A 15,521-nucleotide genomic window follows, 5' to 3' on the forward strand; every position below is an offset into this window, starting at 1 on the left:
TGGTGGGTCCTAGTCCTAGGCAGCTAAATTGAGTGGGATTGAAACTTGGTCTTCTGATTCAATAATTTCTGCCATTGTTGTTTTGACATTTGAAATCATACCCCAGGATAAAATATATCTTTCAGGATAGTATTTGATGAGACGAGTCACTGACATGATGTATTAACAATGTTGTCATGTGTATCTTTTTTCAAAAACGAGTTATGGAAATGTATAATCGTGAAACTACCGTTGCAGCATTTTTTCTACCATTTTATTGAAGTATTTTCGGTGATGTGTGACATTTTTCTACCAAATCCACTAGAATTGCACAAAACATTGATCAATGTAATTCTACTTTTTTTTTGTCCTTCCAAACCTGTCTTGTGCCTGGAGACAGCTCGTTGAGTTACATGATGGTTACGGACCTGTTGGTAATGATGGGAACCATTTGGGGTGACAAATTATGAAAATCATGCCAAAAGGGAGTCTGCACATCCTCCCCGTGTGTGCGTGGGTTTCCTCCGGGTGCTCCGATTTCCTCCCACAGTCCAAAGATGTGCAGGTTAGGTGGATTGGCCATGATAAATTGCCCTTAGTGTCCAGAATTGCCCTTGGTGTTGGGTGGGATTACTGGGTTGTGGGGATAGGGTGGAGGTGTTGACCTTGGGTAGGGTGCTCTTTCCAGGAGCCGGTGCAGACTCGATGGGCTGAATGGCCTCCTACTGCACTGTAAATTCTATGAAAATCCTTTGGCTTCAATCCGATGTTCCTGTATTGTGTGGTAGTATAGCTGTCATCACAGCATTGAAATGTTTAGTCCTTCTGTTGTTCTCATCAGGGTTCCGCTCTTGCGACAAAGCTTACAGCTAAAGTAATCATGTTCTGCCCTAATTGTGTGACCTGCACAGTGAAGCATCCTCTTATCTTCTTTGGCATAAAGATGAAATAGTTCAAATGCAATTCTTGCCTCAGGCGATGGATGAGCTTCACTTAATTCAGGAAGTTTTTGCTGACCTGCTCAATAGCTCATTGAGTGAGTTAGTGTGTTGACAGGATTAAAATGACAAAAGTTGGCTGTATACTATGAAGATTAAATTTTGAAGAATCTGAAGTACGATCATTTGCTGATCTGATTTATTGTCACGTGTACCAAAGTACAATGAAAAGTATTGTTCTGCGTACCATCCAGGCAGATCGTTCCATGCATGAAAAAACATAGGACAGTGAGAATTGGGGAAAATTCTCCACTGGTTGGAGTCATTTGTAACACAAAGGGTTGTTGGAGGTCAGCCACCTCAGCTCCAGGACATCACTGCAAGACTTCAGCACCACTTGAAATGACTCAAAACAGTCCATGTGCAAATGCTGCAAGACCTGGATAATATCCAGGCTTGGGTTGACAAGTGTCAAGTAATCATGCCACACAAGTGCCAGGCAATGACCATCTCCAATGAGAATGCCTTGACATTCAGAGGCATTACCTTTTTTTTAAAAAAAGAATGCATTTTATTCCAAACTCACATAAATGGTTACAAAACATAAACAATTCGGGGAGCAAAAACACACAACTATACAGTTTGTGCAAAATTTTCTCTTTTATACCCCCCCCGCGACGAACAGCTCCTCAAACATGGCCGCGAACACCCCTTGCCTTGAAGCCCTCCGTTGAACCCCTTAATTCGTACTTAATCTTTTCCACCGGAAGAAAGTTATATAAGCCCCCCCCCCCCCCCCCCCCCCCCCCCCCAGGCCAGGCTTCCACCCCTGGACCGCCAGTCCAACAGAATTCTTCGCCGGGCAATCAGAGAGGCGAAGGCCACAACACCGGCCTTCTCCCCTCCATCAGCTCCTGCCTCTCCGATATCCCAAATGAAGGATCCGGCTCAACCTCCACCCCCACTATCCTTGTTAGCGCCGTGAACACTCCTGCCCAGGATCTCTCCAACTTTTCGCAGCCCCAGAACATATGTGCGTGATTCGCTGGTCAGCGCCCACACTTCTCACACTCGTCTGCCATTCCCTGGAAGAACCCACTCATTCTTGCTCGAGTCATATGTACCCTGTGTACCACCTTGAACTGTATCAGGCTCATCCTTGTGCATGAGGAGGTCGCATTTACCCTTCATAGCGCCTCACTCCATACTTCCCAGTTTATCTTCCCTCCCAGCTCCCCAGCTCTTGGCTTCTGCCTCGGGGACCTGTATGCTCTGTTCACTTCGGGGGTCTTGTCCAGCACACCCTCCGCCACCAGCCCCACCAGCATCCTCGAACCGTATCTCGTGGCACTCGCACCTTCCACTCCTTCAGGCAGGCCGACTATTCGCAGATTCTGCCTCTTAGACCTGTTTTCCTGCTCCTCCACCTTTGCTCTTAACATCTTGCAAAGTTCTCCTAAGAGCCCCACCTCCGCCTCTAGTGCCACCACTCCATCGTTTGTTCAGAGATCACCCTCTCGATCTCTCGGATCTGCGACCCCTGAGCCTCCAGACATTTTCCACCTTCTCCATTGAGCCCTTCAGGGCTGCCATAGCCCCTTGGGTGGCCTTTGATTGATCCTCCTGCATCTCTTTCCTCTGCTGGCAGAACTCTTCCTTGAAGAAGGCCATCAGCTGATCCATCTGGCTTTCCAACTTGAACTGACCCTTCCCATCTTTCCACTGGCTACTGTGCCACAGGTCCCTTCCAACTCCTTGGCCAGATCCTTCACCTTCTACCGGGTTTGGTAACCAGCAGACGTACCACTCCCGGCGGGAGCGTCTCCTCCAACCTTCAGTTACGCTTTTCCAAATACCCGATTTCGGGTAAAAATAGCTCTTTTCTACGCCTTCAAGCAGGAGCTGCTCTGAAAATGAAATGAAAATCGCTTATTGTCACGAGTAGGCTTCAAATGAAGTTACTGTGAAAAACCCCTAGTCGCCACATTCCGGCACCTGTTCGGGGAGGCCACCACTCACACCATTGCCTCCACCAGAAGTCCATTCAGCGACATCAGCATCACTAAATCACTCATTATCAGCATCCTGGAGGTTACCATTGCCTGGCAAGTTAATTGGGGCTTGCCATATCAATACTATGGCCACAAGAGTAGGTCAGGGGCTAGGAATCCTGCGGCGAGTAACTTGCCTCCTGACTCCCCAAAACCTACCCCCGTCTATAAGGCACAAGTCAGGGGTGTGATGGAGTACGTTCCCTTGCCTGGATGAATGTAGCTCCAACAACACACGGGAAATTCAGCAATGCCCAGGACAAAGCAGCCCATTTGATTGGTATCTCATCCAAAAACATTCACTTCCTTCATCACTGGCGCAAGGGAGCAGCCGTGTGTACCAACTACAAGATGCATTGCAGTAATTCACCAAAGCTTCTTAGACAGCACCTTCCAAACCCCCGACCACTACCATCTAGAAGGACAAGGGCAGCAAATACCTGGGAATACCACCACCTGGAACTTACCCTCCAAGTCACTCACCATCCTGACTTGGAAATATATCGCATTCCTTCACTGTCGCTGGGTGAAAATCCTGGAAATCCCTCCCTAACAGCACAGTGGGTGTACCTATACCACAAGCACTGCAGCTGTTCAAGAAGGCGGCTCGCCACCACCGTCTCAAGGGCAATTAAGGACGGGCAATAAATTCTGGCCTAGCCAGTGAAAACCACACCCCTTGAATTAGGGGGAAAAAAGCTACTGTTTAAGTTTCCTTCTCTGATAGCTATCACTTCAGGCCTGCCCGTTTTCACTAAGTTATCTAGCCACCTCGGAAGAATTACAATTTGGTATGCCATGTTCAGCTAGCTGGAAGGAATGCAGAAACATTAATCCTCTTGTTTTAGGCTTCTCTTGTGTTGGTATACATTAACTATTTTCTTGAATATTATAATAGGATACTTAGAACTGTTTTCAGGATTTTTATAAAAATATGCACATAAAATACTTGTTAAATATATACAATTGTTATAATCCTCCCGTTGCATTTGATGGGGCTGGTTTAGCACACTGAGCTAAATAGCTGGCGTGTAATGCAGAACAAGGCCAGCAGTGTGGGTTCAATTCCCGTACCAGCCTCCCCGAACAGGCGCTGGAATGTGGCGATGAGGGGCTTTTCACAGTAACTTAATTGAAGCCTACTTGTGACAATAAGTGATTATTATTATTACTATGTTCCATGGAATCCATAGAATCTCCACAGCAAGTCTACACCGACCTTCTGAAAGAGCACCCAACCTAGGCCCACTCCCCCACCCTATCCCTGTAACCCATCTAATCTGCACATCTTTGAACTGTGGGAGGAAACCGGAGCACCCGGAGGAAACCCACGCAGGCACGGGGAGATGCGCAAACTCCACACAGTCACTCGAGGCCGGAATCGTACCCGGGTCCCTGACGCTGAGAGACAGCAGTGCTGACCACTGTGCCACAGTGTCGCCCACATGGTGGGATAAAAATTACAACCCTGCATCAGATGAACTAAATGGTTAATTGAAACAATGAAAAGTGGCAGATCTATGGGAGACAATGGGAGGAACTGAAACTGTTGGTGAGGCTACAATTCTTGCTACGTAAACGTATATAATGGGTAGCGGATACAGCTGAAAAAGGAGAGGCCATTTAGCTCATTGAGCCTTTCCATCATTCAGTTAGTCCATGGCTGAACTGTATCTTAACTCCATTTACTACCTATCTTTGTTCCATATCCTCATACCGTAAACATATAATATTGACTGGGTAACAAAAATCTATCAATCCGGTCTTGAAAATTTCATTTGACTTCGCATTCACAGATTTGGGGTGGGGGGAGTGAGTGAGTTCCACGTTTGTGCGGAAAAAGTGTTTGCAGATTTCAGTTGTAAAATACTTTGCCATAATTTTAAGCTTACACCCTTTTGTTCTGGATTCTGCACCAGAGGAAACAATTTCTCTATTATATCCTGTTGAGGCCCTTAATCATTGTAAATACCTAGATTAGATTACCCTTAAACTCCACAGCACACAAGCTAGGTTTATCCAATTTGCCTCATAATTTAACATTATTCTGGTGAATCTGTGTTGTAACTCTTCCGAAAACAAAATACCTTTCCTGATGCTTGGTGCCCGAAACTCAGTACTCCGACTTCAGTCCCCTTGAGAAATGAGGCAACATTCCAATAGTCTTTAAAAATAATAATAATCTTTATTATTCTCACAATGAGGCTTACATTAACACTGCAATGAAGTTACTGTGAAAATCCCCAAGTCACCACACTCCGGCACCTGTTTGGGTGCACTGAGGGGGAATTCAGAAATTCCAATTCACCTTACGTCTTTCGGGACTTGTGAGAGGAAACCGGAGCACCCGGACGAAACCCATGCAGACACGGGGAGAACGTGCAGACTCCGCACAGACAGTGAGTGACCCAAGCCGGGAATCAAACCTGGGACCCTGAGGCCGTGAAGCAACAGTGCTAACCATTGTGCTACTCTTTGTATTCGCGTACTGGTTTTTAATGATTTGTGTATATGGACAACCAAAACCCTTTGCTCCTCCATACCTCCCAGTCTCTCACCATAAAGAATATACTGATTTTTCTTTCTTAGACCCAAAGTGGATAATCTTGTGTTTTGTCACTTTGAACTTCACTCCCCATTTGCCCACTCACTTAGTTTGTCTCTTGCTCATTTGTAACCTTCTCTTCCCCTCCACACAATTTACTGTGCCTTCTAGCGTAGTGAAAATTTGGGTCTGCACCTTTCTATTCCTTCATCATTTGTGTATATTTCTTCATTAATTTATATAATGTAAAGCCATGTTCCCAGCACACCCTTCAGGCACACAGCATGTTACATGCTGCCAGTTAGTTATCCTTACTCTTATCTTCCAGCCAATTATAAATCATTAGTACAAGCATATGATTGAGTAAATAATATGAAGAATAATATTGGATGTGAACAGAAGAGTTTTGAAACGTACAAGCAATCTACTAGGTTTTTTTGTGAAAAGAAAAGTTTAAAGAGTAATTTGAGGGAAGTGAGTAAATCGATGAAGGAATGGGATAGCCTAGTTAGAAAGAGACTATTTTCAGTGATTGAACAGTCCAGGATAAGGAGCCATAGTTACAAAATTAAAGGTAAAGAGATTTAAGATAGAGAACAGGAAATAAATTCTTTATACCAGATCGTGAGGCAATACAGAAGTTGGTGATTGAAGCCTGGATCATGTCAACATTAAGGAATAGGTGGTTGAAGGAAAATGGGATAAAGGGATTTCGGAATAAGACAGGCAAATAAGATGAGGACTTCTGCTTGTGTGGAGGATAAACATCGACGTAGACTGAGCCAAACAACCTGTTTCCAAGTTGTTAGCTGCAATTCCAGGTGGATGAGGTAAGCTATTCAAAACCAGAAGAAAAAGCTATGGAAATCAAAAGGAACATTAAATATAGAACTCCTGTGAATATCTCACATAATGATCTTAGATTCTTCAAGTATATACGGAGTAAACAAAGGATGAAAGAATGCTTTAGTCCACTTAAAATCCTTTGACCTCAATGAAAGTTCCCTTCCAAAAACATATAAATTGTAGTGAACCTTTGCGTTAGTTCTTTCCCTCCCTCCCTCCCTCCCTCCCTCCCTCCCTCCATCCATCCCTCTAATTAGCTGTCTGTGAACTGGATTAGGAAATAGTTGGAAATGATCAACAACAATAAATTATCTTGTCGTTTTGCAAAGTCTTTCTTGTCGAAGCAAACTGCTTCTGCAACTCAGTACTGTACTTTGTAAAGGAAGTGTACTTGCATTGGACCATCTCGGAACAGTCTTGGTATGTGTTACTTGTGCTGGACCTTTTATTATGAATGAAGCTGCCGTTGTAGTACATTTCCAATGAAAGAAATGAAAAGAATGAGCAATTTTCTGGGTAAAAGAATGTCCCGGTGGATGATAATTTGTCTGAAAAGTTGTATTTCAGTGTTGCTTCTGTGTGGCAAACTTGACCGTCAGAAAATAAATCCCCTTCATACACAAGAAAACCTGTCTCACAATCCAGTGGAGTTTACTTTAGCATGAAGCTTGCTGTTACACAGCTTAGCCCATAAAGGTTCCTTTCTTGTCAGCGCCTTTTTCTGCAGCACAACTTTCCACTGTTTCAGCACCACAGGATATATCCTCTGCACCGACTGCTGTAGGTGAGGTAGAGAGAGGTATTGATGTCCAGGACCCTTGGGTCTTGTGCACTGGTATTGTGTGTCAACAGGACAAAGGGTTGGCGCCAACCATCCTGCTGTATGCGCCAGTAACTAGAATTAATTACAAACCAATCGAATCCGTTGCAGCCAATTGGTAAACTAATTGGTAATTTTAGCTGTACATCTAGACTTTGTTATCTGCCTGTCTGTAACGGTGTTTTCAGAGCCACTTTTGTTCTCCTCTCTGCTGCCTGACAAAATGGCCTTCATCGTTGTAAGGGGGAAGATGCGCACCATCGAGTACAGGGGCCACTCCAGCTGCTTGTCTTGTTTGTGTTCCCTTGTTCACTAAACAAGCCTCGGGTTACGGGTGCTTGGAGCTGCTCTGATTAGAACAGATAACATGGAGCTGAATCAAATGCTACAAGACCGTGAGGATGCAGTTAATCAGCATTACATTTTTCCATATGTTAAAGAATATCCAATAATAGGGTTGGACAATGTTTCCCCCCCCATCCCCTTGTGCACTCTTGGGGAATATGTTTACACATTAACTTTTCTACCTATTCAAAAAAAACCTCACACCTGCCTTTACGATGCTTTAAAGACGAGGTGCTGAAATGTGAGGTTTTTCGTTTAGCCGTAGCTCTCAACACTAGTTTAAAGGAGTGCGAGCAGCTGGGGATGGAGGAAGTTTGCTGAAAGCCAAAGTTGAGCAAAGGAGCGCCGTCCCTCAGACCTTGCTCACACAGAACCTTAACTGAGAACCCAATCATTGTGCTTGGACAGAAAAACGACTTGGCTGCAGAAGGTCTTTCTCACAAATATAATGTTGTGCGAATGCACTCATTGCATTCCAGTGTAAAGTGCCAGCTTGGCCCAGTGGTCAGAAGGTTGTGAACAGAAACCATAATTTGGGACATGAGCATATGGCAGGAACTCCAGTGCAGCATAGAAGAATTGCTGCTTTTTAAAAAAACATACAATCTTTCAGCTAAACTGATATATTATCTTGTGCACAGGGGCTGGTTTAGCTCACTCAGCTAAATCGCTGGCTTTTAAAGCAGACCAAGCAGGCCAGCAGCTCGGTTCGATTCCTGTACCAGCCTCCCCGGACAGGCGCCGGAATGTGGCGACTAGGGGCTTTTCACAGTAAACTTCATTGAAGCCTACTCGTGACAATAAGCGATTTTCATTACATATTAAACTGAAACTCCTTCTACTTATGGACGTAAAAGATTCCATGGCACATTTTTTGAATAAGATCAGGGAATTCTATCAATATTCTCCTTCTGCACTATAGGGATTCTGTGATTCAATGATCATGCAGAGCATTTGTTCCCCAACCGTCACCACCAGAAACTGCTCCATGTTTGGGATCTTGCCTTGCAGAGGTTTGACTGCAGCATTCCCCCAAAACACACACAAAAACAATTTGTGCCCAGAGTCCGGAGGGACGTCGTGAACACTTTTTCCTCCTTTTAAATTTTTTTTAAGAGTACCCAATTATTATTATTTTTCCAATTAGGGGACAATTTAGCGTGGCCAATCCACCCAACCTGCACATTTTTGGGTTGTGGGGGTGAGACCCACGCAGACACTGGGAGAATGTGCAAACTCCACACAGACAGAGACCCAGGGCCGGGATCAAACCTGGGTCCACGGCGGCGTGAGATAGCAGTGCTAACCACTGAGCCACCCGTCGTGAACACATGAAAGGTGCTATATAAATGCAAAACTTTCTTCTTCCAAATACTCGGCAAATTGTTTTCTGCTGTCGCTGCAGATGAAACCCAGGACTGCAGTTGCTCTGCTATGTTCAAACCAAGAAGGCAGATTTGGGGTGCTGCTCCAGTGAGGCTTTCCTCCCATCTGCAGGTGGACCAAGCGCTCACCTCATCCATGCAGGTGAACACTGTGTCTTCTCCAGACACTGCTTGTGCACATTCAGAAATGTGCGTCATTATGTTTGGACTGCCGTCGTCGCAGTGCATTCCACCCCATAATGAATGTGGAACAATTTCCCTTCTGTACTCAGTCCATTCTGGAATAGCAGGTTAAAGTTCAACAGGTTTGTTTCTAACACTAGCTTTCGGAGCACCGCTCCTTCCTCACCTGAAAGCTAGTATTTGAAACAAACCTGTTGGACTTTAACCTGGCGTTGTAAGACTTCTTACTGTGCTCACCCCAGTCCGTCGGTATCTCCACATGATTCTGGAATAGACTGGACTAGGTGCAATTCAATTATGCAATATTAAAGGGTTATGCAGTGTGAATATTTTCTCTTTCAACAGAGAGTAAGGAAGCACAAATTTAGCTGTTCTCTGAGAAATAAATATTGATAGGAAATAATTTGATCAACACGATAATTTCCAAATATGTTGCAGGCTATAATTATTTATTTTTTAAAAACTAATTTTTATTAAAATTTTCACAAAATATCAATAACAGAAAATACTAAGAACAGAAAGAACAACCCCTCCGTATACAAAAAAGAAGAAATAAATTAACGCCTGACATTAGCAAAAAACAAATATACACGTCCCTTCAGCCCAAAACAAAGGGACGGCCCCCCCTCCCCCCTGGGTTGCTGCTGCCGCCGGCCTTATTTCTACCGTTCTGCCAGGAAATCCAGGAATGGTTGCCACCTCCTGAAGAACCCCTGCACTGATCCCCTTAGGGCAAATTTCACCCTCTCCAATTTAATAAACCCCGCCATATCTTTGATCCAGGCCTCCACGCTTGGGGGTCTCGCATCCTTCCACTGAAGAAGAACCCTCCGCCGGGCTACTAGGGACGCAAAGGCCAGAATGCCGGCCTCTTTCGCCTCCTGCACTCCCGGCTCCTCTGCAACTCCAAATATTGCGAGCCCCCAGCCCAGTTTGACCCTGGATCCTACCACCCTTGACACCGTCCTTGCTACGCCCTTCCAAAATTCCCCCAGCGCTGGTCATGCCCAGAACATATGGGCATGGTTTGCAGGCTATAAGTATTGTGGTTTACCCATTGATCTTCCACAGTCACGCTGCAGTTGTTTAGAGGAAGCGTTTTTTTTTAGCTGTTGTAACAGGATTTTAAAAGTTCAATGGAGCAAGTGGGAATATCAGACAAAAGCAGAAAATGCTGGTCATGTTCAGGTCAGGAAGCATCCGTGGAGACAAACAGGCAAGTTAACATTTCAGGTCTAGCGTACAAGCACTGCGGATTTCAGGTCCAGCATACAAGCACTGTGGATGTTGGAAAAACCCAACAGGTCTGGCAGATTCTGTGGAGAGAGTTAATGACTCTTGTTTGGAACTCAGAGTCCATATTGGTTGGATTTGAAACATCAAATCTGTTTCTCTCCACAGATGTCCCCCAGACCTTCTGGGCTTTCCCAGCATTTTCTGTCTGCTACAGGTCTAGATCCTGCCGCAGAACTGGAAGTTATTTGGAAATATGCACAAAACACAAAGATAAAAAACACACGTGCACAGACAGCTGCAAAATGCTTAATTGGTTAACCGGAGATGGTTAAATAGGAGTAGTGATATTCTTGTCCTGTTGTTTCTGCTGGGATTGTGCTACATTTCTGGAGAAGTGGGAATAACGTCCGTTAATGCTTACTAGTGCAGCATCTCTGTTGGACCTTGAGGTCATAGGTTTCATCTGCAGCTGCATCAGAAAAGGATTAACAGAAGGAGAAAATTGCATTTATATAGCACTGGGATGTTTAGGGCATCCCTAAGCACTTTACATACAAATGATTTAGTTTTGTTTTGTTTTGTAAGAAAACGCAGCAGTCGAGCCTTTTCATAGCAAGATCCCAAACATGAAACTGTTTCTGGTGGTGTTGGTTAGGGAACAAATGCCCCACAGGATAGTGATAGAATTCCCTATTTTTGTTCAAAAAAGGTGACCTAGAATTCTTTTTGCAGCAAGTTGGGGCCTGTCCTTTTTTTAAAAGTTCTTTCATGGGATGTGAACCTTGTTGGTAAGGCCAGTATTTGTTGCCCACCCCTAATTGACCTCCATAAGGTGATGGTGAAGCACCTTCTTGAACTGCGGCTAGTTCCAGAGCACAGGCCTTCAGTGCTACTGCAGGACTCTTGTAAGGACCCAGCATTTGCTGTACCCCAGTGTCTTCAGCCGTTTATTAATATTATGTGGAGTTAATCGAATTGGCTGAACACTTGCGTCTGTGATGATGGTAACCTCAGGAGAAGGCCAAGATGGGTCACCCATCTTGATCGTGACATGGGGCAGCTGACCATAAGGGAGAGAATTATGCCACAGGATAGGGGTTGGGAAATGTATTTGAAATATTTCTTGAGACAATTGTGAAAATGGAAAAGATTGGAGAACAGCAGACTTGATATACATTTTCATTATGTTGGAATATTTGAAGACTGGCATCTAAACAGTAACAGAAAGAAATTGAAGCTGGACAGACTACACCAAAGCCATTAGATTTCTAGGTGGCACGGGCGTCACAATGGTTAGCACTGTTTCCTCATGGCGCTGAGGACCCGGGTTCGATGCCGGCCCCGGTTCACTGTTCGTGTGGGGTTTGCACATTCTCCCTGTGTCTGCGTGGGTTTCGCCCCCCACAATCCAAAGATGTGCAGGGTAGGTGGATTGACCATGCTAAATTGCCCCTGAATTTAAAAAAAAAAGATTGTGAACAGTAGCAACCAGAGCTGTTATGACACCAGGAGTGACTTTACTGAATCCTTTGGAACCATGCAGGAAAAGTGACAGGCAAATCCATTTGTGCTCGAATCTAATTATGAAGAAACTATGCAGGAAAGTGAATACAAATTCAAGTTATGTTTTTATTGTTGGCAATTTGTTTTTCTTTCTTTGACTGCACAGTGTGCTTTTGTGTGACTTGGCTTGTGCTTCAGAAAAGTAGCACCAATCATCTGATTTGAGATTTCTTTGGCTGTCATTCAACCTGTTGAACCTGACTTTAAGCACAGTTGTCACGGTTGTCAGCAGCTGAAGTTTTGTTTTAAGAGATGTGCCAGTTATAAACAAATCACCACAAAATCCAGATGGCTGCCACTAGGGCATCAATCACTGATTGTAAATACCTGCACCAGAATGGAGGTCGTTATCAAAAGGAAACACTCAGTAGGTGTGTGTTCTGTTAAAATTAAAGGTGCAGAGTTGCTGCTGGAATGGTACCAAAATACTCATGGAAAATTTACACTTAAGACACTTTACTGACGGGCTGAAATGCCTCTTGTGTTATGTGCTTAATATACAATTTCAAATTTAGCTTCCTCTGGTGATAAGACTGTAACCGACATCTCATCCATATCACGACGTTCTCTCCAGTCATAGTGCTAAGTTTATAAGGTTCTTCCATTTGGTTAGTTTAATTTTAAAGAAGCCCACCAGAACAACATTCTCCACGGTGAGTGAGTTCTTTGTGCTTTTCGAGGACCAAGCGTTTTTCTCTAAATTAGCACAGTTCTCTTTGAAAGGTAGCAAATAGTTCTTCGCAATGTTAAACATTATATCCCGTCACGGGTTAATAATTATTTACTTGAAGTTTAAAGTTTGATATTGTTTGGGAAAGTTGTTTCCAACTGTTGTCTTGTGTTAGCCTTCCAAAATATAACTCATTGTTTGATTTCATAAAGCCATCGTGGCTTTGTCAGTTGTGTGTGCTTTGGAAACTTATTAAAGTTGGGTGCTGAAGATAATCTTCAAAGAGATGCTTCCAGATAAAAGTAGCTAAGATGTATAAAGGCCCACAGGCTGCCCTGGTTCTGTATTTGGCCAAAATATATATGCCGCGTATAAAGCTAAGCAATTCCTTCAGATGCTTCATTTCAAGCACTTGTCAAAAGTGGCAGTAAAAGTAATAGAGTCTTAAACATTCATCATAGTTCTATGCATCATAGATTACACTTTGTGTTATACTGTACAGCTTTCTATAAATCATTTCATTGTTTCAATCCATAGTTTTAGACAGTACAAAGTTTTATTTTCTGCTTCTTAGATTGGTATCACATGTGGAAGGCATTCTACCTAAATATATCAGCAAATAATTAATTCTGATCAGTGTTCAGTTTTAGATCCAGGACTCTGCTAACTCGCGACAGTAGAGAGAGAGAGAAAAAGATGTAGGTTTCACATGGTAGGAATTTGGTGTCTTCCATCAGGGGGAAATGGTATTGGATGACAACAGCAAAGTTTGCTTTTATTTGTTGCCTTTATTCAAGGAAAGTGTCTCCAGGTTCTTCGCAGAAGTACAATTGGACAAAAAGTTTGGACGTATAATAGATGGGTTTTGAGGAGGGTGTTAGAAGCAGAGTGAGAGATGGAGGAGGCGAGGTTTACAAAGAGGTTTGGAACAGATTTTGTGGTACGAGTCAAAGACAATGATTTTGATCTTGCTGATGTTCAATTGGAAAACATTGTGACTCAGCCATGATTGAATGTTGGATTGAATGTTTTGGCGGCACGGTGGCACAGTGGTTAGCACTGCTGCATCACAGCACCAGGGACCCGGGTTCGATCCCGGCCTCGGGTAACTGTGTGTGGAGTTTGCACTTCTTCCCCGTGTCTGCATGGGTTTCTTCCCACAGTCCAAAGATTTGCAGGTTAGATGGATTGGCCATGATAAAATTGTCCCTTAGTGTCCAGAGATGTGCAGCTTAGGTGGGGTTACGGGGATAGGGCAGAGGAATGGGCCCTGATAGGCTGCTCTTTCAGAGGGCCTGTGCAAACACCATTTGGATGGACCAAATGGCCTCCTTCTGCATGGTAGAGATTTTATGATTCTATTCTACAAGCAGTCAGGCAACACAGAAATGGAGGCAAAAGCAGAGCCTAATGCAGGGGTGGGCAAACTTTTCCGTGCAAGGGCCACATTCAGAAATTCACAATTTTAAAGGGCCGCATAGTATATTAAGTAAAATAATTACTTCACCCGGTTATGATTCTGGGCGCCTCATATAGAACAGTACAGCACAGAACAGGCCCTTCGGCCCTCGATGTTGTGCCGAGCAATGATCACCCTACTCAAGTCAACGTATCCACCCTATACCAGTAAGTAACCCAACAGCCCCCCCCCCCCATTAACCTTAAAAAAATAATTAAAAATTAAAAAAAAAATTTTTTTTTTTAATGACTTGGTGGGCCGCATAAAGACCGGCCCGCGGGCCGTAGTTTGCCCACCCCTGGCCTAATGCCATCCTCCGTGTGCATGTGGAACCTGACATCATGCCTTCACCAAGGGATAACATGCAAATGAGAAATGGGAGTGGATAAAGAATTGATCCGTTGGAGACTCCAGAGGTAACATTGCGTGGGTGGGAAAATAAGCCATTGCAGGAGATTATCTGGCTGCAACCAAATAGGTAAGAGTGGAAGCAGGTGAGGGGAGTCCCACTCAGCTGGATAACAGAGGAGAGACAGTGGTGGGCAATGGTGTGATAACCTGCGTCAAGGATTGCAGAGAACGTAAGAGTGAAGAGACTGTATCACCATCATATAGAATAACTTTTTATATGGCACTTCATGCTGTGGCAGGGATGGGAACCTGTTTGCAAAGTTTCAAATATGGATTTACGGGAAGGATGGACACCGATCTGGAAGGTGACATCATTTCAAGGACTTTTGGAGTGGAAGGGATGTTGGAAATAGGGTGGTAGTTTGCAAGTGCATGGGGCCAAGGGAGGAGAGATATCATCACTACGGAGGGGGAACCTGTTATAATATTAGCATTATGGAAGCCAGGAAAACAGTGGGTAGCACAATTGCTTCACAGCGCCATAGTCCCAGGTTCGATTCCCGGCTTGGATCATCGTCTGTGCAGAGTCTGCACGTTCTCCCCGTGTCTTTGTGGATTTGCAACCCAACTATAATGTTTTTCTTTTCTCAGGAAGTGCTGATGATGTTGGATAACTATGTGCGAGATTTCAAGGCATTGATAGATTGGCTACAGCTGCAGGAAAAGTTGGAGAATACAGATGCACAGAACAGGTAATACACTAGTGGACACTATGCACTTGAAATACCTTGATTATTGGATGGGAGATCGGTGTTCCATTAAACTGACACAAAAACCCAAATGTTCTAAAGAAGCATGGGCAGTGGCGACATGCACGTGAAACCAGGAGTCGGCGAGGAACTTCGTGATCCCAACCAAATATCTATGGCTGGAGTCTCCAGTCCGCCAGCCACGTTTTCCGATGAGGCGCGCCCCCGCCGGCAGCGGGATTCCCCGTTCCCGCAGCCGGCCAATGAGGTCTCTTATTGTGACCACTCCACACCGTGGGGAAACCCGCGGTCGTGGGTGCGCTGCCAGCGGACTGGAGAATTCCGCTGCTGATCTTGGATAACTGTAGGAAGCAGTTTTAAAACTGAAAAATTGGAAGTTA

General features: G+C 44.3%; 1 protein-coding gene across 2 annotated transcripts in view; it reads left to right on the forward strand.

Annotated features, from left to right (window-relative positions):
• scaper (S-phase cyclin A-associated protein in the ER) overlaps positions 1 to 15,521 on the forward strand; it is a 347,711-nt gene that overhangs the window by 50,289 nt on the left and 281,901 nt on the right. For both annotated transcript variants that reach the window (XM_038784220.1, XM_038784221.1), the window contains exon 5: positions 15,023 to 15,123. In XM_038784220.1, coding sequence (XP_038640148.1) covers positions 15,023 to 15,123 — 101 coding nt within the window. The remainder of the gene's footprint in view (positions 1 to 15,022; positions 15,124 to 15,521) is intronic.

This window comes from Scyliorhinus canicula, chromosome 24, assembly GCF_902713615.1.
Source record: "Scyliorhinus canicula chromosome 24, sScyCan1.1, whole genome shotgun sequence".
NCBI classification, from domain to species: Eukaryota; Metazoa; Chordata; class Chondrichthyes; order Carcharhiniformes; family Scyliorhinidae; genus Scyliorhinus; species Scyliorhinus canicula.